Genomic DNA, 26,508 nt, shown 5'->3' with positions numbered 1-26,508 from the left:
AGCCAAGAGGCCCATGATCACTCTGGATGAACTGCAGAGATCTACAGCTGAGGTGGGAGACTCTGTCCATAGGACAACAATCAGTCGTATATTGCACAAATCTGGCCTTTATGGAAGAGTGGCAAGAAGAAAGACATTTCTTAAAGATATCCATAAAAAGTGTCGTTTAAAGTTTTCCACAAGCCACCTGGGAGACACACCAAACATGTGGAAGAAGGTGCTCTGGTCAGATGAAACCAAAATTGAACTTTTTGGCAACAATGCAAAACGTTAAAAGCAACACAGCTGAACACACCATCCCCACTGTCAAACATGGTGGTGGCAACATCATGGTTTGGGCCTGCTTTTCTTCAGCAGGGACAGGGAAGATGGTTAAAATTGATGGGAAGATGAATGGAGCCAAATACAGGACCATTCTGGAAGAAAACCTGATGGAGTCTGCAAAAGACCTGCGACTGGGACGGAGATTTGTCTTCCAACAAGACAATGATTCAAAACATAAAGCAAAATCTACAATGGAATGGTTCAAAAATAAACATATCCAGGTGTTAGAATGGCCAAGTCAAAGTCCAGACCTGAATCCAATCGAGAATCTGTGGAAAGAACTGAAAACTGCTGTTCACAAATGCTCTCCATCCAACCTCACTGAGCTCGAGCTGTTTTGCAAGGAGGAATGGGAAAAAAATTCAGTCTCTCGATGTGCAAAACTGATAGAGACATACCCCAAGCGACTTACAGCTGTAATCGCAGCAAAAGGTGGCGCTACAAAGTATTAACTTAAGGGGGCTGAATAATTTTGCACGCCCAATTTTTCAGTTTTTGATTTGTTAAAAAAGTTTGAAATATCCAATAAATGTCGTTCCACTTCATGATTGTGTCCCACTTGTTGTTGATTCTTCACAAAAAATACAGTTTTATATCTTTATGTTTGAAGCCTGAAATGTGGCAAAAGGTCGCAAAGTTCAAGGGGGCCGAATACTTTCGCAAGGCACTGTAGCTGTGTGTGAACTGACTGTTTAATCAGTATATAGCTGTGTGAACTGACTGTTTAATCAGTATATAGCTGTGTGTGAACTGACTGTTTAATCAGTATATAGCTGTGTGAACTGACTGTTTAATCAGTATATAGCTGTGTGTGAACTGACTGTTTAATCAGTATATGGCTGTGTGTGAACTGACTGTTTAATCAGTATAGCTGTGTGTGAACTGACTGTTTAATCAGTATATAGCTGTGTGAACTGACTGTTTAATCAGTATATAGCTGTGTGAACTGACTGTTTAATCAGTATATAGCTGTGTTTGAACTGACTGTTTAATCCACGTTTCTGTTAGGTTAGCCACGTTTCTGTTTATTGGTTAGCCACATTTCTGTTTGGTTAGCCACATTTCTGTTAGCCACGTTTCTGTTTATAGGTTAGCCACGTTTCTGTTTATAGGTTAGCCACGTTTCTGTTTATTGGTTAGCCACGTTTCTGTTTATAGGTTAGCCACGTTTCTGTTTATAGGTTAGCCACGTTTCTGTTAGCCTAGCCACGTTTCTGTTTATAGGTTAGCCACGTTTCTGTTTATAGGTTAGCCACGTTTCTGTTTATAGGTTAGCCACGTTTCTGTTAGCCTAGCCACGTTTCTGTTTATAGGTTAGCCACGTTTCTGTTTGGTTAGCCACGTTTCTGTTTGGTTAGCCACGTTTCTGTTTGGTTAGCCACGTTTCTGTTTATTGGTTAGCCACGTTTCTGTTTATAGGTTAGCCACGTTTCTGTTTATAGGTTAGCCACGTTTCTGTTTATAGGTTAGCCACGTTTCTGTTTATAGGTTAGCCACGTTTCTGTTAGCCTAGCCACGTTTCTGTTTATAGGTTAGCCACGTTTCTGTTAGCCTAGCCACGTTTCTGTTTATTGGTTAGCCACGTTTCTGTTTGGTTAGCCACGTTTCTGTTTGGTTAGCCACGTTTCTGTTTATTGGTTAGCCACGTTTCTGTTTATAGGTTAGCCACGTTTCTGTTTATAGGTTAGCCACGTTTCTGTTTATAGGTTAGCCACGTTTCTGTTTATAGGTTAGCCACGTTTCTGTTAGCCTAGCCACGTTTCTGTTTATAGGTTAGCCACGTTTCTGTTTATAGGTTAGCCACGTTTCTGTTAGCCTAGCCACGTTTCTGTTTATAGGTTAGCCACGTTTCTGTTAGCCTAGCCACGTTTCTGTTTATAGGTTAGCCACGTTTCTGTTTATAGGTTAGCCACGTTTCTGTTTATAGGTTAGCCACATTTCTGTTAGCCTAGCCACGTTTCTGTTTATAGGTTAGCCACGTTTCTGTTTATAGGTTAGCCACGTTTCTGTTTATAGGTTAGCCACGTTTCTGTTTGGTTAGCCACGTTTCTGTTTGGTTAGCCACGTTTCTGTTTATAGGTTAGCCACGTTTCTGTTTATAGGTTAGCCACGTTTCTGTTTATAGGTTAGCCACGTTTCTGTTTATTGGTTAGCCACGTTTCTGTTTGGTTAGCCACGTTTCTGTTTATAGGTTAGCCACGTTTCTGTTTGGTTAGCCACGTTTCTGTTTATAGGTTAGCCACGTTTCTGTTTATAGGTTAGCCACGTTTCTGTTTATTGGTTAGCCACGTTTCTGTTTGGTTAGCCACGTTTCTGTTTGGTTAGCCACGTTTCTGTTTGGTTAGCCACGTTACTGTTAGGTTAGCCACGTTTCTGTTTGGTTAGCCACGTTTCTGTTTGGTTAGCCACGTTTGTGTTAGCCACGTTTCTGTTAGCCACGTTTCTGTTTGGTTAGCCACGTTTCTGTTTGGTTAGCCACGTTTGTGTTAGCCACGTTTCTGTTAGCCACGTTTCTGTTTGGTTAGCCACGTTTCTGTTAGGTTAGCCACGTTTCTGTTAGGTTAGCCACGTTTCTGTTAGGTTAGCCACGTTTCTGTTAGGTTAGCCACGTTTCTGTTAGCCACGTTTCTGTTTATAGGTTAGCCACGTTTCTGTTTATAGGTTAGCCACGTTTCTGTTTATAGGTTAGCCACGTTTCTGTTTATAGGTTAGCCACGTTTCTGTTTATAGGTTAGCCACGTTTCTGTTTATAGGTTAGCCACGTTTCTGTTAGCCTAGCCACGTTTCTGTTTATAGGTTAGCCACGTTTCTGTTTATAGGTTAGCCACGTTTCTGTTTATAGGTTAGCCACGTTTCTGTTTATTGGTTAGCCACGTTTCTGTTTGGTTAGCCACGTTACTGTTTGGTTAGCCACGTTTCTGTTTGGTTAGCCACGTTTCTGTTTATTGGTTAGCCACATTTCTGTTTGGTTAGCCACGTTTCTGTTTGGTTAGCCACGTTTCTGTTTCTGTTAGCCACGTTTCTGTTTGGTTAGCCACGTTTCTGTTTGGTTAGCCACGTTTGTGTTAGCCACGTTTCTGTTAGGGTTAGCCACGTTTCTGTTTGGTTAGCCACGTTTCTGTTAGCCACGTTTCTGTTAGGTTAGCCACGTTTATGTTAGGTTAGCCACGTTTCTGTTAGGTTAGCCACGTTTCTGTTAGCCACGTTTCTGTTAGGTTAGCCACGTTTATGTTAGGTTAGCCACGTTACTGTTTGGTTAGCCACGTTTCTGTTTGGTTAGCCACGTTTCTGTTTATTGGTTAGCCACGTTTCTGTTAGGGTTAGCCACGTTTCTGTTTGGTTAGCCACGTTTGTGTTAGCCACGTTTCTGTTAGCCACGTTTCTGTTAGCCTAGCCACGTTTCTGTTTATTGGTTAGCCACGTTTCTGTTTATAGGTTAGCCACGTTTCTGTTTATAGGTTAGCCACGTTTCTGTTTATAGGTTAGCCACGTTTCTGTTTATTGGTTAGCCACGTTTCTGTTTATTGGTTAGCCACGTTTCTGTTTGGTTAGCCACGTTTCTGTTTGGTTAGCCACGTTTCTGTTTGGTTAGCCACGTTTCTGTTTGATTAGCCACGTTTCTGTTTGGTTAGCCACGTTACTGTTAGGTTAGCCACGTTTCTGTTTGGTTAGCCACGTTTCTGTTTGGTTAGCCACGTTTGTGTTAGCCACGTTTCTGTTAGCCACGTTTCTGTTTGGTTAGCCACGTTTCTGTTTATTGGTTAGCCACATTTCTGTTTGGTTAGCCACGTTACTGTTAGGTTAGCCACGTTTCTGTTTGGTTAGCCACGTTTCTGTTTGGTTAGCCACGTTTCTGTTTGGTTAGCCACGTTTCTGTTTGGTTAGCCACGTTTGTGTTAGCCACGTTTCTGTTAGGGTTAGCCACGTTTCTGTTTGGTTAGCCACGTTTGTGTTAGCCACGTTTCTGTTAGCCACGTTTCTGTTAGGTTAGCCACGTTTATGTTAGGTTAGCCACGTTTCTGTTAGGTTAGCCACGTTTCTGTTAGCCACGTTTCTGTTAGCCTAGCCACGTTTCTGTTTATAGGTTAGCCACGTTTCTGTTTATAGGTTAGCCACGTTTCTGTTTGGTTAGCCACGTTTCTGTTTGGTTAGCCACGTTTCTGTTTGGTTAGCCACGTTTCTGTTTGGTTAGCCACGTTTCTGTTTGATTAGCCACGTTTCTGTTTGGTTAGCCACGTTACTGTTAGGTTAGCCACGTTTCTGTTTGGTTAGCCACGTTTCTGTTTGGTTAGCCACGTTTCTGTTAGCCACGTTTCTGTTAGCCACGTTTCTGTTAGCCTAGCCACGTTTCTGTTTATAGGTTAGCCACGTTTCTGTTTATAGGTTAGCCACGTTTCTGTTTATTGGTTAGCCACGTTTCTGTTTATTGGTTAGCCACGTTTCTGTTTGGTTAGCCACGTTTCTGTTTGGTTAGCCACGTTTCTGTTTGGTTAGCCACGTTTCTGTTTGATTAGCCACGTTTCTGTTTGGTTAGCCACGTTACTGTTAGGTTAGCCACGTTTCTGTTTGGTTAGCCACGTTTCTGTTTGGTTAGCCACGTTTCTGTTAGCCACGTTTCTGTTAGCCACGTTTCTGTTTGGTTAGCCACGTTTCTGTTTGGTTAGCCACGTTTCTGTTTGGGTTAGCCACGTTTCTGTTTCGGTTAGCCACGTTTCTGTTAGCCACGTTTCTGTTTCGGTTAGCCACGTTTCTGTTTCGGTTAGCCACGTTTCTGTTTGGTTAGCCACGCTTCTGTTAGCCACGCTTCTGTTAGCCACGCTTCTGTTTGGTTAGGTTAGCCACATTTCTGTTTGGTTAGCCACGTTTCTGTTTGGTTAGCCACGTTTCTGTTTGGTTAGCCACGTTTCTGTTTGGTTAGCCACGTTTCTGTTAGCCACGCTTCTGTTAGGTTAGCCACGTTTCTGTTTGGTTAGCCACGTTTCTGTTTCGGTTAGCCACGTTTCTGTTTCGGTTAGCCACGTTTCTGTTTCGGTTAGCCACGTTTCTGTTTCGGTTAACCACGTTTCTGTTTCGGTTAGCCACGTTTCTGTTTCGGTTAGCCACGTTTCTGTTTCGGTTAGCCACGTTTCTGTTTCGGTTAGCCACGTTTCTGTTTGGTTAGCCACGCTTCTGTTAGCCACGCTTCTGTTAGCCACGCTTCTGTTTGGTTAGGTTAGCCACGTTTCTGTTTGGTTAGCCACGTTTCTGTTTGGTTAGCCACGTTGCTGTTTGGTTAGCCACGTTTCTGTTAGCCACGCTTCTGTTAGGTTAGCCACGTTTCTGTTTGGTTAACCATGTTTCTGTTTGGTTAGCCACGTTCTGTTAGCCACGTTTCTGTTTGGTTAGCCACGTTTCTGTTTGGATAGCCACGTTTCTGTTTGGTTAGCCACGTTTCTGTTTGGTTAGCCACGTTTCTGTTTGGTTAGCCACGTTTCTGTTAGCCACGCTTCTGTTAGGTTAGCCACGTTTCTGTTTGGTTAACCATGTTTCTGTTTGGTTAGCCACGTTCTGTTAGCCACGTTTCTGTTTGGTTAGCCACGTTTCTGTTTGGTTAGCCACGTTTCTGTTTGGTTAGCCACGTTTCTGTTAGCCACGTTTCTGTTTTGTTAGCCACGTTTCCTTTAGGTTAGCCACGTTTCTGTTAGCCACGTTTCTGTTAGCCTAGCCACGTTTCTGTTTATAGGTTAGCCACGTTTCTGTTTGGTTAGCCACGTTTCTGTTTGGTTAGCCACGTTTCTGTTAGGTTAGCCACGTTTCTGTTAGGTTAGCCACGTTTCTGTTAGGTTAGCCACGTTTCTGTTAGGTTAGCCACGTTTGTTAGCCTAGCCACGTTTCTGTTTATAGGTTAGCCACGTTTCTGTTTATAGGTTAGCCACGTTTCTGTTTATAGGTTAGCCACGTTTCTGTTTATTGGTTAGCCACGTTTCTTTTTATTGGTTAGCCACGTTTCTGTTAGGTTAGCCACGTTTCTGTTAGGTTAGCCACGTTTCTGTTAGGTTAGCCACGTTTTTGTTAGGTTAGCCACATTTCTGTTAGGTTAGCCACGTTTCTGTTAGGTTAGCCACGTTTCTGTTAGCCACGTTTCTGTTAGCCTAGCCACGTTTCTGTTTATAGGTTAGCCACGTTTCTGTTTATAGGTTAGCCACGTTTCTGTTTATTGGTTAGCCACGTTTCTGTTTATTGGTTAGCCACGTTTCTGTTTGGTTAGCCACGTTTCTGTTTGGTTAGCCACGTTTCTGTTTGGTTAGCCACGTTTCTGTTTGGTTAGCCACATTTCTGTTTGGTTAGCCACGTTACTGTTAGGTTAGCCACGTTTCTGTTTGGTTAGCCACGTTTCTGTTTCTGTTAGCCACGTTTCTGTTTGGTTAGCCACGTTTCTGTTTGGTTAGCCACGTTTCTGTTTGGTTAGCCACGTTTCTGTTTGGTTAGCCACGTTCTGTTAGCCACGTTTCTGTTAGGTTAGCCACGTTTCTGTTAGGTTAGCCACGTTTCTGTTTGGTTAGCCACGTTTCTGTTTGGGTTAGCCACGTTTCTGTTAGGCTAGCCACGTTTCTGTTTCTGTTAGCCACGTTTCTGTTAGCCACGTTTCTGTTAGCCACGTTTCTGTTAGCCACGTTTCTGTTAGCCACGTTTCTGTTTGGTTAGCCACGTTTCTGTTTGGTTAGCCACGTTACTGTTAGGTTAGCCACGTTTCTGTTTGGTTAGCCACGTTTCTGTTCGGTTAGCCACGTTTGTGTTAGCCACGTTTCTGTTAGCCACGTTTCTGTTTGGTTAGCCACGTTTCTGTTTGGTTAGCCACGTTTGTGTTAGCCACGTTTCTGTTAGCCACGTTTCTGTTTGGTTAGCCACGTTTCTGTTAGGTTAGCCACGTTTCTGTTAGGTTAGCCACGTTTCTGTTAGGTTAGCCACGTTTCTGTTAGCCACGTTTCTGTTAGCCTAGCCACGTTTCTGTTTATAGGTTAGCCACGTTTCTGTTTATAGGTTAGCCACGTTTCTGTTTATTGGTTAGCCACGTTTCTGTTTATTGGTTAGCCACATTTCTGTTTGGTTAGCCACGTTACTGTTAGGTTAGCCACGTTTCTGTTTGGTTAGCCACGTTTCTGTTTCTGTTAGCCACGTTTCTGTTTGGTTAGCCACGTTTCTGTTTGGTTAGCCACGTTTCTGTTTGGTTAGCCACGTTTGTGTTAGCCACGTTTCTGTTAGGGTTAGCCACGTTTCTGTTTGGTTAGCCACGTTTGTGTTAGCCACGTTTCTGTTAGCCACGTTTCTGTTAGGTTAGCCACGTTTATGTTAGGTTAGCCACGTTTCTGTTAGGTTAGCCACGTTTCTGTTAGCCACGTTTCTGTTAGCCTAGCCACGTTTCTGTTTATAGGTTAGCCACGTTTCTGTTTATAGGTTAGCCACGTTTCTGTTTATTGGTTAGCCACGTTTCTGTTTATTGGTTAGCCACGTTTCTGTTTGGTTAGCCACGTTTCTGTTTGGTTAGCCACGTTTCTGTTTGGTTAGCCACGTTTCTGTTTGATTAGCCACGTTTCTGTTTGGTTAGCCACGTTACTGTTAGGTTAGCCACGTTTCTGTTTGGTTAGCCACGTTTCTGTTTGGTTAGCCACGTTTCTGTTAGCCACGTTTCTGTTAGCCACGTTTCTGTTTGGTTAGCCACGTTTCTGTTTGGTTAGCCACGTTTCTGTTTGGGTTAGCCACGTTTCTGTTTCGGTTAGCCACGTTTCTGTTAGCCACGTTTCTGTTTCGGTTAGCCACGTTTCTGTTTCGGTTAGCCACGTTTCTGTTTGGTTAGCCACGCTTCTGTTAGCCACGCTTCTGTTAGCCACGCTTCTGTTTGGTTAGGTTAGCCACATTTCTGTTTGGTTAGCCACGTTTCTGTTTGGTTAGCCACGTTTCTGTTTGGTTAGCCACGTTTCTGTTTGGTTAGCCACGTTTCTGTTTCGGTTAGCCACGTTTCTGTTTCGGTTAGCCACGTTTCTGTTTCGGTTAGCCACGTTTCTGTTTGGTTAGCCACGCTTCTGTTAGCCACGCTTCTGTTAGCCACGCTTCTGTTTGGTTAGGTTAGCCACGTTTCTGTTTGGTTAGCCACGTTTCTGTTTGGTTAGCCACGTTTCTGTTTGGTTAGCCACGTTTCTGTTTGGTTAGCCACGTTTCTGTTAGCCACGCTTCTGTTAGGTTAGCCACGTTTCTGTTTGGTTAACCATGTTTCTGTTTGGTTAGCCACGTTCTGTTAGCCACGTTTCTGTTTGGTTAGCCACGTTTCTGTTTGGATAGTCACGTTTCTGTTTGGTTAGCCACGTTTCTGTTTGGTTAGCCACGTTTCTGTTTGGTTAGCCACGTTTCTGTTTGGTTAGCCACGTTTCTGTTAGCCACGCTTCTGTTAGGTTAGCCACGTTTCTGTTTGGTTAACCATGTTTCTGTTTGGTTAGCCACGTTCTGTTAGCCACGTTTCTGTTTGGTTAGCCACGTTTCTGTTTGGTTAGCCACGTTTCTGTTTGGTTAGCCACGTTTCTGTTAGCCACGTTTCTGTTTTGTTAGCCACGTTTCTGTTAGGTTAGCCACGTTTCTGTTAGCCACGTTTCTGTTAGCCTAGCCACGTTTCTGTTTATAGGTTAGCCACGTTTCTGTTTGGTTAGCCACGTTTCTGTTTGGTTAGCCACGTTTCTGTTAGGTTAGCCACGTTTCTGTTAGGTTAGCCACATTTCTGTTAGGTTAGCCACGTTTCTGTTAGGTTAGCCACGTTTCTGTTAGCCTAGCCACGTTTCTGTTTATAGGTTAGCCACGTTTCTGTTTATAGGTTAGCCACGTTTCTGTTTATAGGTTAGCCACGTTTCTGTTTATTGGTTAGCCACGTTTCTTTTTATTGGTTAGCCACGTTTCTGTTAGGTTAGCCACGTTTCTGTTAGGTTAGCCACGTTTCTGTTAGGTTAGCCACGTTTCTGTTAGGTTAGCCACATTTCTGTTAGGTTAGCCACGTTTCTGTTAGGTTAGCCACGTTTCTGTTAGCCTAGCCACGTTTCTGTTTATAGGTTAGCCACGTTTCTGTTTATAGGTTAGCCACGTTTCTGTTTATTGGTTAGCCACGTTTCTGTTTATAGGTTAGCCACGTTTCTGTTTGGTTAGCCACATTTCTGTTTGGTTAGCCACGTTTCTGTTAGGTTAGCCACATTTCTGTTTGGTTAGCCACGTTTCTGTTTGGTTAGCCACGTTTCTGTTTGGTTAGCCACGTTTCTGTTTGGTTAGCCACGTTTCTGTAGCAATAATGTGATTGCAGAGTTTACGAAATTGATGCAAATAACAAAAGACGATATTCTGCCATGTAGCCATAGACTACTGTGTAGTTTCCATTTAACTCTATCGGAAGAAGGTTAGCATTAGCATCATGTTGCTAACGGCTACAGGAAGTGTGCCTACACCAGGTTGTCTAACACACACACACAAACACACACAAAAACACACACACACACACACTCCTGTTTCAGAAAGCTGCAAGGAAATACCCATCACTGATGAATTCTGTTCATATATTATGATTCACTTGATTCCCTACCAAGTTCAATACATCTAGTTTATTCCCTACCAAGTTCAATACATTTAGTTGATTCCCTACTAACGTCAATACATTTAGTTGATTCCCTACTAAGTTCAATACATTTAGTTGATTCCCTACTAAGTTCAATACATTTAGTTGATTCCCTACTAAGTTCAATACATTTAGTTGATTCCCTACTAAGTTCAATACATTTAGTTGATTCCCTACTAAGTTCAATACATTTAGTTGATTCCCTACTAACGTCAATACATTTAGTTGATTCCCTACTAACGTCAATACATTTAGTTGATTCCCTACTAAGTTCAATACATGTTTGAATATTGTTGAATTCAGTTTTAATGTCTGGATTCCGTACTCAATGTAGATTTTATAGAGCCCTAGTGGGGGTGTGGTGTTTGGTGTGTGTGTGGTGTTTGGTGTGTGTGTATGTGTGTGTAGTGTGTGTGTAGTGTGTGGTGTTTGGTGTGTGTGTGGTGTTTGGTGTGTGTGTATGTGTGTGTAGTGTGTGTGTAGTGTGTGGTGTTTGGTGTGTGTCTGGTGTTTGGTGTGTGTGTATGTGTGTGTAGTGTGTGGTGTTTGGTGTGTGTGTATGTGTGTGTAGTGTGTGTAGTGTGTGTGGTGTTTGGTGTGTGTGTGTGTTTGTGTGTGTAGTGTGTCTAGTAGTGTGTAGTGTGTGTGTGTATGTGTAGTGTGTGTAGTGTGTAGTGTGTGTGTGTGTTACCTATCCTGAGGTCCAGCTCCTGACGGACGTCCACAGCATCACTGACGTTGCCGTCTGGTTAGTGTGTGTAGTGTGTAGTGTGTGTGTGTAGTGTGTGTGTGTGTTACCTATCCTGAGGTCCAGCTCCTGACGGACGTCCACAGCATCACTGACGTTGCCGTCTGGTTAGTGTGTGTAGTGTGTAGTGTGTAGTGTGTGTGTGTAGTGTGTAGTGTATAGTGTGTGTGTGTAGTGTGTGTGTGTAGTGTGTAGTGTATAGTGTGTGTGTGTAGTGTGTGTGTGTAGTGTGTAGTGTATAGTGTGTGTGTGTAGTGTGTGTGTGTGTTACCTATCCTGAGGTCCAGCTCCTGACGGACGTCCACAGCATCACTGACGTTGCCGTCTGGTTCCGTTAGCGTGTCACATGCTCTCCTGATAGAGTTGGGAGTGATCTCAGAGAACCGAGCACGGAACACCTGCACACCGGGCTTGACTGGAACACACACACACAGAGAGAGGGGTAACTGCTATCACAACACACATTATCCAGCCAGAGGTGCACAAGTGTGTGTGTGTGTGTGTGTGTGTGTGTGTGTGTGTGTGTGTGTGTGTGTGTGTGTGTGTGTGTGTGTGTACCTGCTTTGCAGACGTCTATCACCTCAAAGCCGATGTTCTCTCCCTCTCTGTCACAATCTGTCCAGATGACAAGCGCCTGGCACTGACTCACCTCTCTCTCTAGGGTCCGCTAGGAGACACACAGAGAGACACACACACACCCCCACACACACACACAGGGAGAGACACACACACAGGGACACACAGCGAGACACACGCACAGAGAGACACACACACCCACAGGGAGAGACACACACACACAGAGAAAAGGTTACACACACACATCAGACTGAGAAGCTTGTTTGTTTCTGTCTTCGGAATCTTTGTCTGTCTTTCAGAAACTCTTTCTCTGTCTTTCAGAAACTCTGTCTTTCAGAAACACTCAGAAACTCTTTCTCTGTCTTTCAGAAACTCTCAGAAACTCTTTCTATGTCAGTGCATGATTGCAGTATTGAACAACATGCCAATGAGTCCAATCAAAGGAAGTGTCAGAGAACCACAGTAACAGTTCAAGACAGAAGACAGTAACATTTCAAGACAGAAGACAGTAACAGTACGTTCAACTAGACTACCTTGATCTGAACAAAGTTCTCAGGACAATACTTCTCCACCTCAGCATCAAACAGCAGGACAGGATTACAGCTGTGCCTGGACACACACACACACACACACACACACACACACACACACACACACACACACACACACACACACACACACAGTTACACACAGGTACACACACACAGAGAGAGAGCACTATAGGAAGTGTCGTACGATGACAGAAGTCGTAAACCTCACCATTTCTGGAACTGAGCCTTGAACTCCAGACCCAACAGATGACCTGAAACTGACGTCATACACACCGTCACATTCTGTAGGGACACACACACACACACAAAATGAGCCACCACCAAATCCCAAACACACCTGGGATAGAGCAGTTACTACTGGGATAGAGCAGTTACTACTGGGATAGAGCAGTTACTACTGGGATAGAGCAGTTACTACTGGGATAGAGCAGTTACTACTGGGATAGAGCAGGAGTAGTGTTGCATGCTGCTACTTACCCTTCCAAACAGGTTGTATTCAAACTCATAGAGTTTATTATAGACAGACAGCCCCTCCCTCTGAAACACAGACAACAGACAGTATATTATAGACAGACAGCCCCTCCCTCTGAAACACAGACAACAGACAGTATATTATAGACAGACAGCCCCTCCCTCTGAAACACAGACAACAGACAGTTTATTATAGACAGACAGCCCCTCCCTCTGAAACACAGACAGTTTATTATAGACAGACAGCCCCTCCCTCTGAAACACAGACAGTTTATTATAGACAGACAGCCCCTCCCTCTGAAACACAGACAGTATATTATAGACAGACAGCCCCTCCCTCTGAAACACAGACAGTATATTATAGACAGACAGCCCCTCCCTCTGAAACACAGACAGTATATTATAGACAGACAGCGCCTCACTCTGAAACACAGACAACAGACAGTATATTATAGACAGACAGCCCCTCCCTCTGAAACACAGACATTATATTATAGACAGACAGCCCCTCACTCTGAAACACAGACAGTATATTATAGACAGACAGCCCCTCACTCTGAAACACAGACAACAGACAGTTTATTATAGACAGACAGCCCCTCCCTCTGAAACACAGACAACAGACAGTTTATTATAGACAGACAGCCCCTCCCTCTGAAACACAGACAACAGACAGTTTATAATAGACAGACAGCCCCTCACTCTGAAACACAGACAACAGACAGTTTATTATAGACAGACAGCCCCTCCCTCTGAAACACAGACAGTTTATTATAGACAGACAGCCCCTCCCTCTGAAACACAGACAGTTTATTATAGACAGACAGCCCCTCCCTCTGAAACACAGACAACAGACAGTTTATTATAGACAGACAGCCCCTCACTCTGAAACACAGTCAGTTTATTATAGACAGACAGCCCCTCCCTCTGAAACACAGACACTATATTATAGACAGACAGCCCCTCCCTCTGAAACACAGACAGATTATTATAGACAGACAGCCCCTCACTCTGAAACACAGACAACAGACAGTTTATTATAGACAGACAACAGACAGTTTATTATAGACGGACAGCCCCTCCCTCTGAAACACAGACAGTTTATTATAGACAGACAGCCCCTCCCTCTGAAACACAGACAACAGACAGTTTATTATTGACAGACAGCCAGAGACAATAAACAGAGACAATCACACCTGATGATGTGAGACATTATGTCATGGGAAGACAGCTGGAAGCTGAGATAAACAGACAATCGTCCCATGTACTGATAAAAACCATTTATCTCACACACCTAAGACCCAAACACACACAGACAGACCCACCCTCCTCGCTCTGCCGTCAGACATGATCTCCGCGATGCATTTGGCCGCGTCATTCTTCTCCGCCACACAGAGAACCCGTTTGATCTGAGTCCTCCGGATCATGTCTCCCGGGGAGTCTGTCCTCTTCTGTCCGGTGACGCTAAACCCCCTGTGGACCTGGAGCCGTAACGTTAACGGTCGTCCGGATGTGAACAGAGCCCTAGTCAGATGATGTATCAGCATAGCTAGCCTAGCCTAGCCAGGGCGCGTTGGAGCTACACTTGGCATAACGTTACACACACACGTCGTGCCCAGCTAACATTAGTCAATATAACTCCTGAAGCGTTGTTACAAACTGTTATTTTGACTGATCCAACAGATTGACACAACATAAAACTGTCCAGATCTCACAGGGTCAGTTAGCTTGATGGGAGTAGCTAGCTAAATCATGTCAAACTTCAACCCTGAAACTAAGTTTACATGCCGAAGCTTAACCTTACAATTTTCCTGATCACCTAAACACAATTTACAATGTAACGTGCATTAGCGTGGACCCAATCTGCTAATAAATAAATAGTTTTAAAACTATTTTTCCAACTGAAAGGGTTGGTAAAAACGGCAGATAAATGTGATGTTGTTGATTTTACAAATTCCGCGCCTGTCAACGACAGCAGTCGTAAAACGACGATGTCGTAAAACAACTGTCGTAAAACCCCTTCCTGTTCTTGTGAATAATACTTTTTATGCCGATGTCCTTTAATTTTACGCCAAAAATACTACGCGAAGAGTATCTATTTTCAAGATTGAAATTGTGATTCATAATCTTAAATCACGTTGAATGTGTAATATTAGGTTTGTAATTTTAGGACAGTTAGCTACTTCCTTATGTGAGCTGGTCACGTGGTAACTACCAGCGGATTTTAATATGGCTACGGTCAGGATGTACATTTAACATTAAATAGTTTCACCGTATTTACTACTGGGACTTTATTATACCAGTGCATGACGGGCCACTGCCGATATTACCCGGTAACGGTGCACGATTCCCCGGACGAGCAATGTGTCATTGATGGAGTGTCGGGATACGGTCGTGTTCCGTTACGCGTCGTCTGTTTGCCAGATAACTGTCTTGACGTCGGTACTGTACGGGGGACGGAGCCAGAGAGATAGTCCCGGTGTTAAGTGCTATTGTTTATATACAGCGGTGACAGACATGTTGATGTGTGGCCTTCCTGCATCGTATTTTATCATCATGGACAGACAGGTGAAGACCACTCCCAGCTGGTAGAGGTAACGGGACGCAGACAGACAGACAGACAACCGTCAGTGTCGTGGACTGTTACTCCCAGCGAGTAGAGGGATACAGACAGACGGACAGTCAGACAGCTAGCCTAGTGGATGGACTTCCTCTGACGTCAAAGCTGACCCAAGCCCGGTCCAGAGAAAGATGATTGGTGCCCCAGACGTGGTGGCGTTTACTAAGGAGGATGATTTTGGGGAGGTAGGGTACCCCAACCCCTGGGTGGTGCCAGAAGAGTTCTCTGTCCCTCTGTTCCCATCGAATAACAACGCCAACCCCTGGGCCAAGACGTCATACGCCAAGTTCACTAAGGACTTCATCCTCATATCAGAGTTCTCTGAGCAGGTCGGTACCATGGGCAACTGGGGGAGGGGTGTGTGTGTTGATCTGATCTGTCCGGACGGGGTGTGTGTGTGTAATGAGCTGACCTTGTGTTGTCCTCCCCTCCAGGTGGGCCCCCAGCCTCTTCTCACCATTCCGGACGACCCAAAGGTGTTTGGGACCTTTGACCTGAACTACTTCAGTCTGAGGATCATGTCTGTTGACTACCAGGCCTCGTTCGTAGGACACCCCACCGGCAGCGGATACCCACGACTCAGGTGGCTGTCCTATTTTATTATGTTTTATTGTACTCCACTCAGATGTCCTATTTTATTATGTTTTATTGTACTCCACTCTGATGTTTGATTTGTATTGTACTCTAATGATGTCCTATTGTATTTGTACTCTACTCTAATGATATCCTATTGTATTTGTACTCCACTCTGATGTTTGATTTGTATTGTACTCTAATGATGTCCTATTTTATTATGTTTTATTGTACTCCACTCTGATGTTTGATTTGTATTGTACTCTAATGATGTCCTATTGTATTTGTACTCTACTCTAATGATATCCTATTGTATTTGTACTCTACTCTAATGATATCCTATTGTATTTGTACTCTACTCTAATGATATCCTATTGTATTTGTACTCTACTCTACTGATATCCTATTGTATTTGTACTCTACTCTAATGATATCCTATTGTATTTGTACTCTACTCTAATGATATCCTATTGTATTTGTACTCTACTCTACTGATATCCTATTGTATTTGTACTCTACTCTAATGATATCCTATTGTATTGTATTGTACTCTACTCTAATGATATCCTATTGTATTTGTACTCTACTCTACTGATATCCTATTGTATTTGTATTGTACTCTAATGATATCCTATTGTATTGTACTCTACTCTAATGATATCCTATTGTATTTGTACTCTACTCTAATGATATCCTATTGTATTTGTACTCTACTCTAATGATATCCTATTGTATTTGTACTCTACTCTAATGATATCCTATTGTATTTGTACTCTACTCTAATGATATCCTATTGTATTTGTACTCTACTCTAATGATATCCTATTGTATTTGTACTCTACTCTAATGATGTCCTATTGTATTTGTACTCTACTCTAATGATATCCTATTGTATTTGTACTCTACTCTAATGATATTGTATTTGTATTGTACTCTACTGTAATGACATCCTATTTTACTGTTTTCTGTTACATTCTATTATATTCTACTCTAATTCTATTCTACTCTAATTCTGTTCTATTCTACTCTACTTCTATTCTGTTATTCTACTCTAGTTCTATTCTATTCTGTTCTATTCTACTCTAGTTCTATTATGTTCTATTCTATTCTACTCTAGTTCTATTCTGTTCTATTCTACTCTAGTTCTATTCTACTCTAGTTCTATTCTACTCTAGTTCTATTCTACTCTAGTTCTGTTCTATTCTACTCTAGTTCTATTCTGTTCTATTCTACTCTAGTTATATTCTGTTCTATTCTACTCTAGTTATATTCTGTTCTATAGTTATATTCTACTCTAGTTATATTCTACTCTAATTCTGTTCTATTCTAATTATTTTCTGTTATTTCCTGTTACATTATATTCTACTCTAATTCTGTTCTATTCTGCTATAATTATTTTCTGTTCTATTCTTGTTAGAATGTAACAGAAAATAATTACAGTAGAATATAATATAATATTGTACTCTAATTCTTTTCTGTTACATTCTACTCTAATTCTGTTCTGTTACATTCTATTATATTCTACTCTAATTCTTTTCTGTTACATTCTACTCTAATTCTGTTCTGTTGCATTCTATTATATTCTACTCTAATTCTGTTCTATTCTAATTATTTTCTGTTACATTCTATTATATTCTACTCTAATTCTGTTACATTCTATTATATTCTACTCTAATTGTATCATCCTGTTCTCTCCTCCCCTGTAGTTTTGTGGAGGACTCCAGGGTGGTTCTGGGTAACTCTAAGGAGGGGGCGTTTGACTAGTCTGTTCTCTCCTCCCCTGTAGTTTTGTGGAGGACTCCAGGGTGGTTCTGGGTAACTCTAAGGAGGGGGCGTTTGACTAGTCTGTTCTCTCCTCCCCTGTAGTTTTGTGGAGGACTCCCGGGTGGTGCTGGGTGACTCTAAGGAGGGGGCGTTTGACTAGTCTGTTCTCTCCTCCCCTGTAGTTTTGTGGAGGACTCCCGGGTGGTTCTGGGTGACTCTAAGGAGGGGGCGTTTGACTAGTCTGTTCTCTCCTCCCCTGTAGTTTTGTGGAGGACTCCCGGGTGGTGCTAGGTGACTCCAAGGAGGGGGCGTTTGCCTACGTTCACCACCTGACGCTCTATGACCTGGAGGCCCGAGGCTTCGTCCGCCCGTTCTGCATGGCCTACGTCTCTGCCGACGAGAGGAAGATCATGCTGCAGTTCCAGGAGCTGTCGCTCCTCTTCTCCCGCGCCTCCGAGTGCCTGAAGACCGGAAACCGACGGGCCTTCGCCCGCGAGCTGCAGAGGAAGCTACGTGACCTGGAGTACGAGGACACACACACTCTGACACACACGCTCTGACATACACACACACTCTGACACACACACACACACACACACTCTGACACACACACACTGACACACACACACACACACTCTGACACACACTCTGACACACTCTGACAGGTTCCTACTGCTACCATCTGTTGTAACTTCCTGTTGTGCTTCTCCTGCCAGGTACACACGGTCTGTTCTGCAGAAAGAGGAGGGGCTTCAGCGGGAGGCGGGGCCTCAGGGGTGTTACTCCGCCCGCGCGGTGGACAAGGCCAATGAGCTTGCGGCGATGGAGAAGAGTATCTACGAGCACCGAGACCTGCTGAGGCAGATCACCTCGTACCCCCTCCGCCCCCGCCGAGACCCCCACGCCGCACACTGTCAACACTGTGTCACAGAGTCACAGAGACACAGAGACGCGCCGCCTGGCCCCGACCGTGACACGGGGGAGGAGGCGGGACAGAGGAGGCAGTCCTACACCCCGCAGCTGATCAAGGGGAAGTCGGCCAAGTGTTTCGCCAAGCGTCTGAAGAACCTGACGGAGTTATGCGAGGAGAGGTTCTACGAGGCCACCGTGGAACTACTCAACCACACAGAGCGGTGTTTCCGGGGGGACTTGTGTTACCTGTACACCCGTCGCCTGGACCGAGCGCTACGCAGGAAGCAGAACATCACCAACTTCCTGTTTGAGGAGGAGCTAGGGGAGGAGGAAGAGGAAGTAGCGGTGCTGGGAAGAATCTTCTGTTCTCTCAACCACACAGTGGGGACGGACTCACATATACACACCCCTTCCATCGTGCTTTGCCCCGAGCCACCGGAGTCTGTGGAGGGTCTGGTGGTGAACCCTCCCTGCCCTGATAACTCTGCCCAGCAGAGTGAGGCCCTGACCGGGGAGGAGAGGCTGGAGTCGTCACTCTCTGATCTGACCATGGAGACGCAGGACCAGGAAAGCTCTGAGGAGAATAAGGACAGCTTTAGTAGTGACAGGAGTGGAGGAGAGGAGGAGGAGGAGGGACGGGAGGGAGGAGATCAGACCCCTGTTTTTCTGCTGGAGGCTGAGGAGGGGGGAGAGGGTGAGACACACCGTGTGTGTGAGAGGGAGGGAGAGGCAGAAGGAGTGTTTAACAGAAAGAGGGAGGGAGAGGCAGAAGGAGTGGTTAACAGAAAGAGGGAGGGCGAGGCAGAAGGAGTGTTTAATGGAGAGAGGGAGGGAGAGGCAGAAGGAGTGTTTAATGGAGAGAGGGAGGGAGAGGCAGAAGGAGTGTTTACCGGAAAGACGGAGGGAGAGGCAGGAGTGCTTGGGAGAGAGGAGGGAGGGGCTGAGACAGAGGAGGGAGGGGCTGAGACAGAGGAGGGAGGGGCTGAGACAGAGGAGGGAGGGGCTGAGACAGAGGAGGGTGATGGACAGAGAGTTCCTGACCCTGAGTTACTGGTCCAGATGGACACGGCCTGCTGCATGTCTCAGGAGGGCTTCCTGTACAACTCTTCTCCCCCAGACATGCTGCCTGCTTCTGGGCTGCAGCCCGGCTCTCTACCCCTTCCCCTGGTGGTCAACCAGGAGCCCCAGGCCCTGCTGCCGGTCCAGGGGGACTACGGCCTGGGTTCCCCCCACTGCCCGAGCCCTGGGGCTGGGCTGGACCTGCCCGTCTCCTCCTCGGGAGATACCACCTCCAGGGGTTCGGACCAGGACGGGTGGGACTGTACCATGTCAGCGTCTACGGGGTCCGAACGGGCCGGCTCACCTCTGGGGTACGGGGGGTTGGTAACGCTGAGGCAGAAGAAGAGGGCCGGGCAGGGAGCGCTCAGGTGAGTCACTCATTGGTTGATTAATTCATTCTATAGCTTAGAGGACTCCTGATATCTCCAGTCTATGTGTGTGTTTTCTATACCTGCTCCCCCCCCCCCCCCCCCCCCCCCCATGGAAGGTGTTTTCTATATACCTGCTCCCCCCCCCCCTCCATGGAAGGTGTTTTCTATACCTGCTCCCCCTCCATGGAAGGTGTTTTCTATACCTGCCCCCCCCTCCATGGAAGGTGTTTTCTATACCTGCTCCCCCCCATGGAAGGTGTTTTCTATACCGGCCCCCCCCCCCCCCCCCCCCATGGAAGGTGTTTTCTATACCTGCCCCCCCCTCCATGGAAGGTGTTTTCTATACCTGCCCCCCCCCCCCCTCCATGGAAGGTGTTTTCTATACCTGCCCCCCCCATGGAAGGTGTTTTCTATACCTGCTACCCCCCCCGTGGAAGGTGTTTTCTATACCTGCTCCCCCCCCCCCCCCTCCATGGAAGGTGTTTTCTATACCTGCCCCCCCCCCCCCCCCCATGGAAGGTGTTTTCTATACCTGCCCCCCCCTCCATGGAAGGTGTTTTCTATACCTGCCCCCCCCCATGGAAGGTGTTTTCTATACCTGCCCCCCCCCCCCCTCCATGGAAGGTGTTTTCTATACCTGCTCCCCCCCCCCCCCCCCCATGGAAGGTGTTTTCTATACCTGCTCCCCCCCCCCCCCCCCCATGGAAGGTGTTTTCTATACCTGGTCTCCCCCCCCCCCCTCCATGGAAGGTGTTTTCTATACCTGCTCCCCCCCCCCCCCCATGGAAGGTGTTTTCTATACCTGCTCCCCCCCCCCCCCCCCATGGAAGGTGTTTTCTATACCTGCTCCCCCCCCCCCCCCCCATGGAAGGTGTTTTCTATACCTGGTCTCCCCCCCCCCCCCCCCCCCCCATGGAAGGTGTTTTCTATACCTGCTCCCCCCCCATGGAAGGTGTTTTCTATACCTGCTCCCCCCCCCCCCCCCATGGAAGGTGTTTTCTATACCTGCTCCCCCCCCCCCCATGGAAGGTGTTTTCTATACCTGCTCCCCCCCCCCCCATGGAAGGTGTTTTCTATACCTGCTCCCCCCCCCCCCATGGAAGGTGTTTTCTATACCTGCTCTGCTCTCCCCCCCCCCCCCCTCCATGGAAGGTGTTTTCTATACCTACTCTCCCCCCCCCTCCATGGAAGGTGTTTTCTATACCTACTCTCCCCCCCCCCCCTCCCCCCATGGAAGGTGTTTTCTATACCTGCTCCCCCCCCATGGAAGATGTTTTCTATACCTGCTCCCCCCCCCCCCCCCCCCCCCCCCCCCTCCATGGAAGGTGTTTTCTATACCTGCTCCCCCCATGAAAGGTGTTTTCTATACCTGCCCCCCCCCCCCCATGGAAGGTGTTTTCTATACCTGCTCCCCCCCCCCCCCCCCTCCATGGAAGGTGTTTTCTATACCTGCTCTCTCCCCCCCCCCCCCCCCCTCCATGGAAGGTGTTTTCTATACCTGCTCCCCCCCCATGGAAGGTGTTTTCTATACCTGCTCCCCCCCCCATGGAAGGTGTTTTCTATACCTGCCCCCCCCCCCCATGGAAGGTTTTTTCTATACCTGCCCCCCCCATGGAAGGTGTTTTCTATACCTGCTCCCCCCCATGGAAGGTGTTTTCTATACCTGCCCCCCCCCCCCCCCCATGGAAGGTGTTTTCCATACCTGCCCCCCCATCCATGGAAGGTGTTTTCTATACCTGCTCCCCCCCCATGGAAGGTGTTTTCTATACCTGCCCCCCCCCCCCCCCTCCATGGAAGGTGTTTTCTATACCTGCCCCCCCCCGCTCCTTCTCTTTTACCTGTCCATCTGCTCTCCCTCACCTGTCCATCTGCTCTCTCTCTCACCTGTCCATCTACTCTCTGTCCATCTGCTCCCTCTCTCTCACCTGTCCATCTGCTCTCTCTCACCTGTCCATCTGCTCTCTCTCTCACCTCTCCATCTGCTCTCTCTCACCTCTCCATCTGCTCTCTCTCTCACCTGTCCATCTGCTCCCTCTCACCTTTCCATCTGCTCCCTCTCACCTTTCCATCTGCTCCCTCTCTCACCTGTCCATCTGCTCCCCATCATCTGCTCCTTCTCTCTCACCTGTCCATCTGCTCCCTCTCTCTCACCTGTTCCATCTGCTCTCTCTCACCTGTCCATCTGCTCTCTCTCTCACCTGTCCATCTACTCTCTCTGTCCATCTGCTCCCTCTCTCTCACCTGTCCATCTGCTCCCTCTCTCTCACCTGTCCATCTGCTCCCTCTCTCTCACCTGTCCATCTGCTCTCTCTCTCTCACCTGTCCATCAGTCCCTCTCTCTCACCTGTCCATCTACTCTCTGTCCATCTGCTCCCTCTCTCTCACCTGTCCATCTGCTCTCTCTCTCTCACCTGTCCATCTGCTCCCTCTCTCTCACCTGTCCATCTGCTCACTCTCCCACCTGTCCTTCTGCTGTCTCTCTCACCTATCCATCTGCTGTCTCTCACCTGTCCATCTGCTCCCTCTCTCACCGTTCCATCTGCTCCCTCTCTCACCTTTCCATCTGCTCCCTCTCTCACCTGTCCATCTGCTCTCTCTCTCACCTGCTGTCACTGTCACTTGTCCACTCAACTGTAACATTATTGTCATTGGAGAGTTCCTCAATGAGCACGACACCTCGGAGAGTTCCTCAATGAGCTAGACACCTCGTAGAGTTCCTCAATGAGCACGACACCTCGGAGAGTTCCTCAATGAGCACGACACCTCGGAGAGTTCCTCAATGAGCACGACACCTCGGAGAGTTCCTCAATGAGCACGACACCTCGGAGAGTTCCTCAATGAGCACGACACCTCGGAGAGTTCCTTAATGAGCTAGACACATTGATTAGCTCATTTCCTGACGATGGCTCGCCACTCATCGTTCTTGGCGACTTCAACCTCCCAATGTCTGCCTTCAATTCATTTCTTTCCAAGTTTCTCTTTCCCCTCCTTGTGATCTTACAGAACAGGGCTGTGGGAGGCTGAGATACTCATTGTGATCTTACAGAACAGGGCTGTGGGAGGCTGAGATACTCATTGTGATCTTACAGAACAGGGCTGTGGGAGGCTGAGATACTCCTTGTGATCTTACAGAACAGGGCTGTGGGAGGCTGAGATACTCATTGTGATCTTACAGAACAGGGCTGTGGGAGGCTGAGATACTCATTGTGATCTTACAGAACAGGGCTGTGGGAGGCTGAGATACTCATTGTGATCTTACAGAACAGGGCTGTGGGAGGCTGAGATACTCATGTATATACTATATCCTGTATCTTAGTCTATGTATTACTCATCTCATATGTATATACTATATTCTGTCCTATTCTACTGTATCTTAGTCTATGCATTACTCATCTCATATGTATATACTATATTCTACTGTATCTTAATCTATGCATTACTCATCTCATATGTATATACTATATTCTATCCTATTCTACTGTATCTTAGTCTATGCATTACTCATCTCATATGTATATACTATATTCTGTCCTATTCTACTGTATCTTAGTCTATGCATTACTCATCTCATATGTATATACTATATTCTACTGTATCTTAATCTATGCATTACTTACATTAGTCCTATTCTACTGTATCAAGCATTAGATATTACTGTTGGAGCTAGAAACACAAGCATTATATATTACTGTACTGTTGGAGCTAGAAACACAAGCATTAGATATTACTGTTGGAGCTAGAAACACAAGCATTAGATATTACTGCACTGTTGGAGCTAGAAACACAAGCATTATATATTACTGCACTGTTGGAGCTAGAAACACAAGCATTTAGTTAGATATTACTATACTGTTGGAGCTAGAAACACAAGCATTATATATTACTGTACTGTTGGAGCTAGAAACACAAGCATTATATATTACTGTACTGATGGAGCTAGAAACACAAGCATTATATATTACTGTTGGAGCTAGAAACACAAGCATTTAGTTAGATATTACTGTACTGTTGGAGCTAGAAACACAAGCATTAGATATTACTGTTGGAGCTAGAAACACAAGCATTAGATATTACTGTTGGAGCTAGAAACACAAGCATTAGATATTACTGCACTGTTGGAGCTAGAAACACAAGCATTAGATATTACTGCACTGTTGGAGCTAGAAACAAGCATTGTTGGAGCTAGAAACAAGCATTATATATTACTGTACTGATGGAGCTAGAAACACAAGCATTAGATATTACTGTACTGATGGAGCTAGAAACACAAGCATTTAGTTAGATATTACTATACTGTTACTCATCTCATATGTATATACTATATTCTACTGTATCTTAATCTATGCATTACTTACATTAGTCCTATTCTACTGTATCAAGCATTAGATATTACTGTTGGAGCTAGAAACACAAGCATTATATATTACTGTACTGTTGGAGCTAGAAACACAAGCATTAGATATTACTGTTGGAGCTAGAAACACAAGCATTAGATATTACTGCACTGTTGGAGCTAGAAACACAAGCATTATATATTACTGCACTGTTGGAGCTAGAAACACAAGCATTAGATATTACTGTACTGATGGAGCTAGAAACACAAGCATTTAGTTAGATATTACTATACTGTTGGAGCTAGAAACACAAGCATTATATATTACTGTACTGTTGGAGCTAGAAACACAAGCATTATATATTACTGTACTGATGGAGCTAGAAACACAAGCATTATATATTACTGTTGGAGCTAGAAACACAAGCATTTAGTTAGATATTACTGTACTGTTGGAGCTAGAAACACAAGCATTAGATATTACTGTTGGAGCTAGAAACACAAGCATTAGATATTACTGATGGAGCTAGAAACACAAGCATTAGATATTACTGTTGGAGCTAGAAACACAAGCATTAGATATTACTGTACTGATGGAGCTAAAAACACAAGCATTTAGTTAGATATTACTGCACTGTTGGAGCTAGAAACACAAGCATTAGATATTACTGACTGTTGGAGCTAGAAACACAAGCATTAGATATTACTGTACTGATGGAGCTAGAAACACAAGCATTAGATATTACTGTTGGAGCTAGAAACACAAGCATTAAATATTACTGTACTGTTGGAGCTAGAAACACAAGCATTATATATTACTGTACTGATGGAGCTAGAAACACAAGCATTAGATATTACTGTTGGAGCTAGAAACACAAGCATTAAATATTACTGTACTGTTGGAGCTAGAAACACAAGCATTATATATTACTGTACTGTTGGAGCTAGAAACACAAGCATTAGATATTACTGTTGGAGCTAGAAACACAAGCATTAGATATTACTGTTGGAGCTAGAAACACAAGCATTAGATATTACTGTACTGTTGGAGCTAGAAACACAAGCATTATATATTACTGTACTGTTGGAGCTAGAAACACAAGCATTATATATTACTGTTGGAGCTAGAAACACAAGCATTAGATATTACTGCACTGTTGGAGCTAGAAACACAAGCATTAGATATTACTGCACTGTTGGAGCTAGAAACACAAGCATTAGATATTACTGTACTGATGGAGCTAGAAACACAAGCATTTGATATTACTGTACTGATGGAGCTAGAAACACAAGCATTAGATATTACTGTTGGAGCTAGAAACACAAGCATTAGATATTACTGTTGGAGCTAGAAACACAAGCATTAGATATTACTGTACTGTTGGAGCTAGAAACACAAGCATTATATATTACTGTACTGTTGGAGCTAGAAACACAAGCATTATATATTACTGTTGGAGCTAGAAACACAAGCATTAGATATTACTGCACTGTTGGAGCTAGAAACACAAGCATTAGATATTACTGCACTGTTGGAGCTAGAAACACAAGCATTAGATATTACTGTACTGATTGAGCTAGAAACACAAGCATTAGATATTACTGCACTGTTGGAGCTAGAAACACAAGCATTATATATTACTGTTGGAGCTAGAAACAAAAGCATTAGATATTACTGCACTGTTGGAGCTAGAAACACAAGCATTATATATTACTGACTGTTGGAGCTAGAAACACAAGCATTAGATATTACTGTACTGATGGAGCTAGAAACACAAGCATTATATATTACTGTACTGTTGGAGCTAGAAACACAAGCATTATATATTACTGTTGGAGCTAGAAACACAAGCATTAGATATTACTGTACTGTTGGAGCTAGAAACACAAGCATTAGATATTACTGTTGGAGCTAGAAACACAAGCATTAGATATTACTGTTGGAGCTAGAAACACAAGCATTAGATATTACTGTACTGATGGAGCTAGAAACACAAGCATTTAGTTAGATATTACTGCACTGTTGGAGCTAGAAACACAAGCATTAGATATTACTGTTGGAGCTAGAAACACAAGCATTAGATATTACTGTACTGTTGGAGCTAGAAACACAAGCATTATATATTACTGTACTGATGGAGCTAGAAACACAAGCATTAGATATTACTGTACTGTTGGAGCTAGAAACACAAGCATTAGATATTACTGTTGGAGCTAGAAACACAAGCATTATATATTACTGTTGGAGCTAGAAACACAAGCATTAGATATTACTGTTGGAGCTAGAAACACAAGCATTAGATATTACTGTTGGAGCTAGAAACACAAGCATTAGATATTACTGTACTGTTGGAGCTAGAAACACAAGCATTAGATATTACTGCACTGTTGGAGCTAGAAACACAAGCATTAGATATTACTGTACTGATGGAGCTAGAAACACAAGCATTAGATATTACCGTACTGATGGAGCTAGAAACACAAGCATTAGATATTACTGTTGGAGCTAGAAACACAAGCATTAGATATTACTGTTGGAGCTAGAAACACAAGCATTAGATATTACTGTACTGATGGAGCT

At 44.7% G+C, this 26,508-nt stretch overlaps 2 protein-coding genes across 2 annotated transcripts in view; one reads left to right on the top strand and one right to left on the bottom strand.

The window, feature by feature from the left end:
• Nucleotides 1-14,282, bottom strand: part of LOC139421681 (DNA topoisomerase III alpha) — a 47,482-nt gene extending 33,200 nt beyond the window's left edge. The window contains exons 1-6 of the mRNA XM_071172772.1: nt 13,621-14,282; nt 12,302-12,361; nt 12,033-12,106; nt 11,807-11,882; nt 11,256-11,364; nt 10,969-11,112 (exon numbers count right to left, since the gene is read on the bottom strand). Coding sequence (XP_071028873.1) covers nt 10,969-11,112; nt 11,256-11,364; nt 11,807-11,882; nt 12,033-12,106; nt 12,302-12,361; nt 13,621-13,842 — 685 coding nt within the window. The 5' untranslated portion in view covers nt 13,843-14,282. The remainder of the gene's footprint in view (nt 1-10,968; nt 11,113-11,255; nt 11,365-11,806; nt 11,883-12,032; nt 12,107-12,301; nt 12,362-13,620) is intronic.
• A 535-nt stretch (nt 14,283-14,817) lies between these two features.
• The window catches only part of LOC139421679 (guanine nucleotide exchange protein smcr8a-like), a 28,204-nt gene continuing 16,513 nt past the window's right edge, over nt 14,818-26,508 (top strand). Inside the window, exons 1-5 of the mRNA XM_071172770.1 lie at nt 14,818-15,244; nt 15,350-15,498; nt 17,355-17,383; nt 17,544-17,775; nt 17,969-19,591. Of these exons, the coding sequence (XP_071028871.1) occupies nt 15,047-15,244; nt 15,350-15,498; nt 17,355-17,383; nt 17,544-17,775; nt 17,969-19,591 (2,231 nt within the window). The 5' untranslated portion in view covers nt 14,818-15,046. The remainder of the gene's footprint in view (nt 15,245-15,349; nt 15,499-17,354; nt 17,384-17,543; nt 17,776-17,968; nt 19,592-26,508) is intronic.

The sequence above is a fragment of the Oncorhynchus clarkii genome, chromosome 12 (assembly GCF_045791955.1).
Source record: "Oncorhynchus clarkii lewisi isolate Uvic-CL-2024 chromosome 12, UVic_Ocla_1.0, whole genome shotgun sequence".
NCBI lineage: Eukaryota > Metazoa > Chordata > Actinopteri > Salmoniformes > Salmonidae > Oncorhynchus > Oncorhynchus clarkii.
The sequence above is the reverse complement of the archived record's forward strand: the minus strand, read 5'-3'. Positions and strand labels throughout refer to the sequence as shown.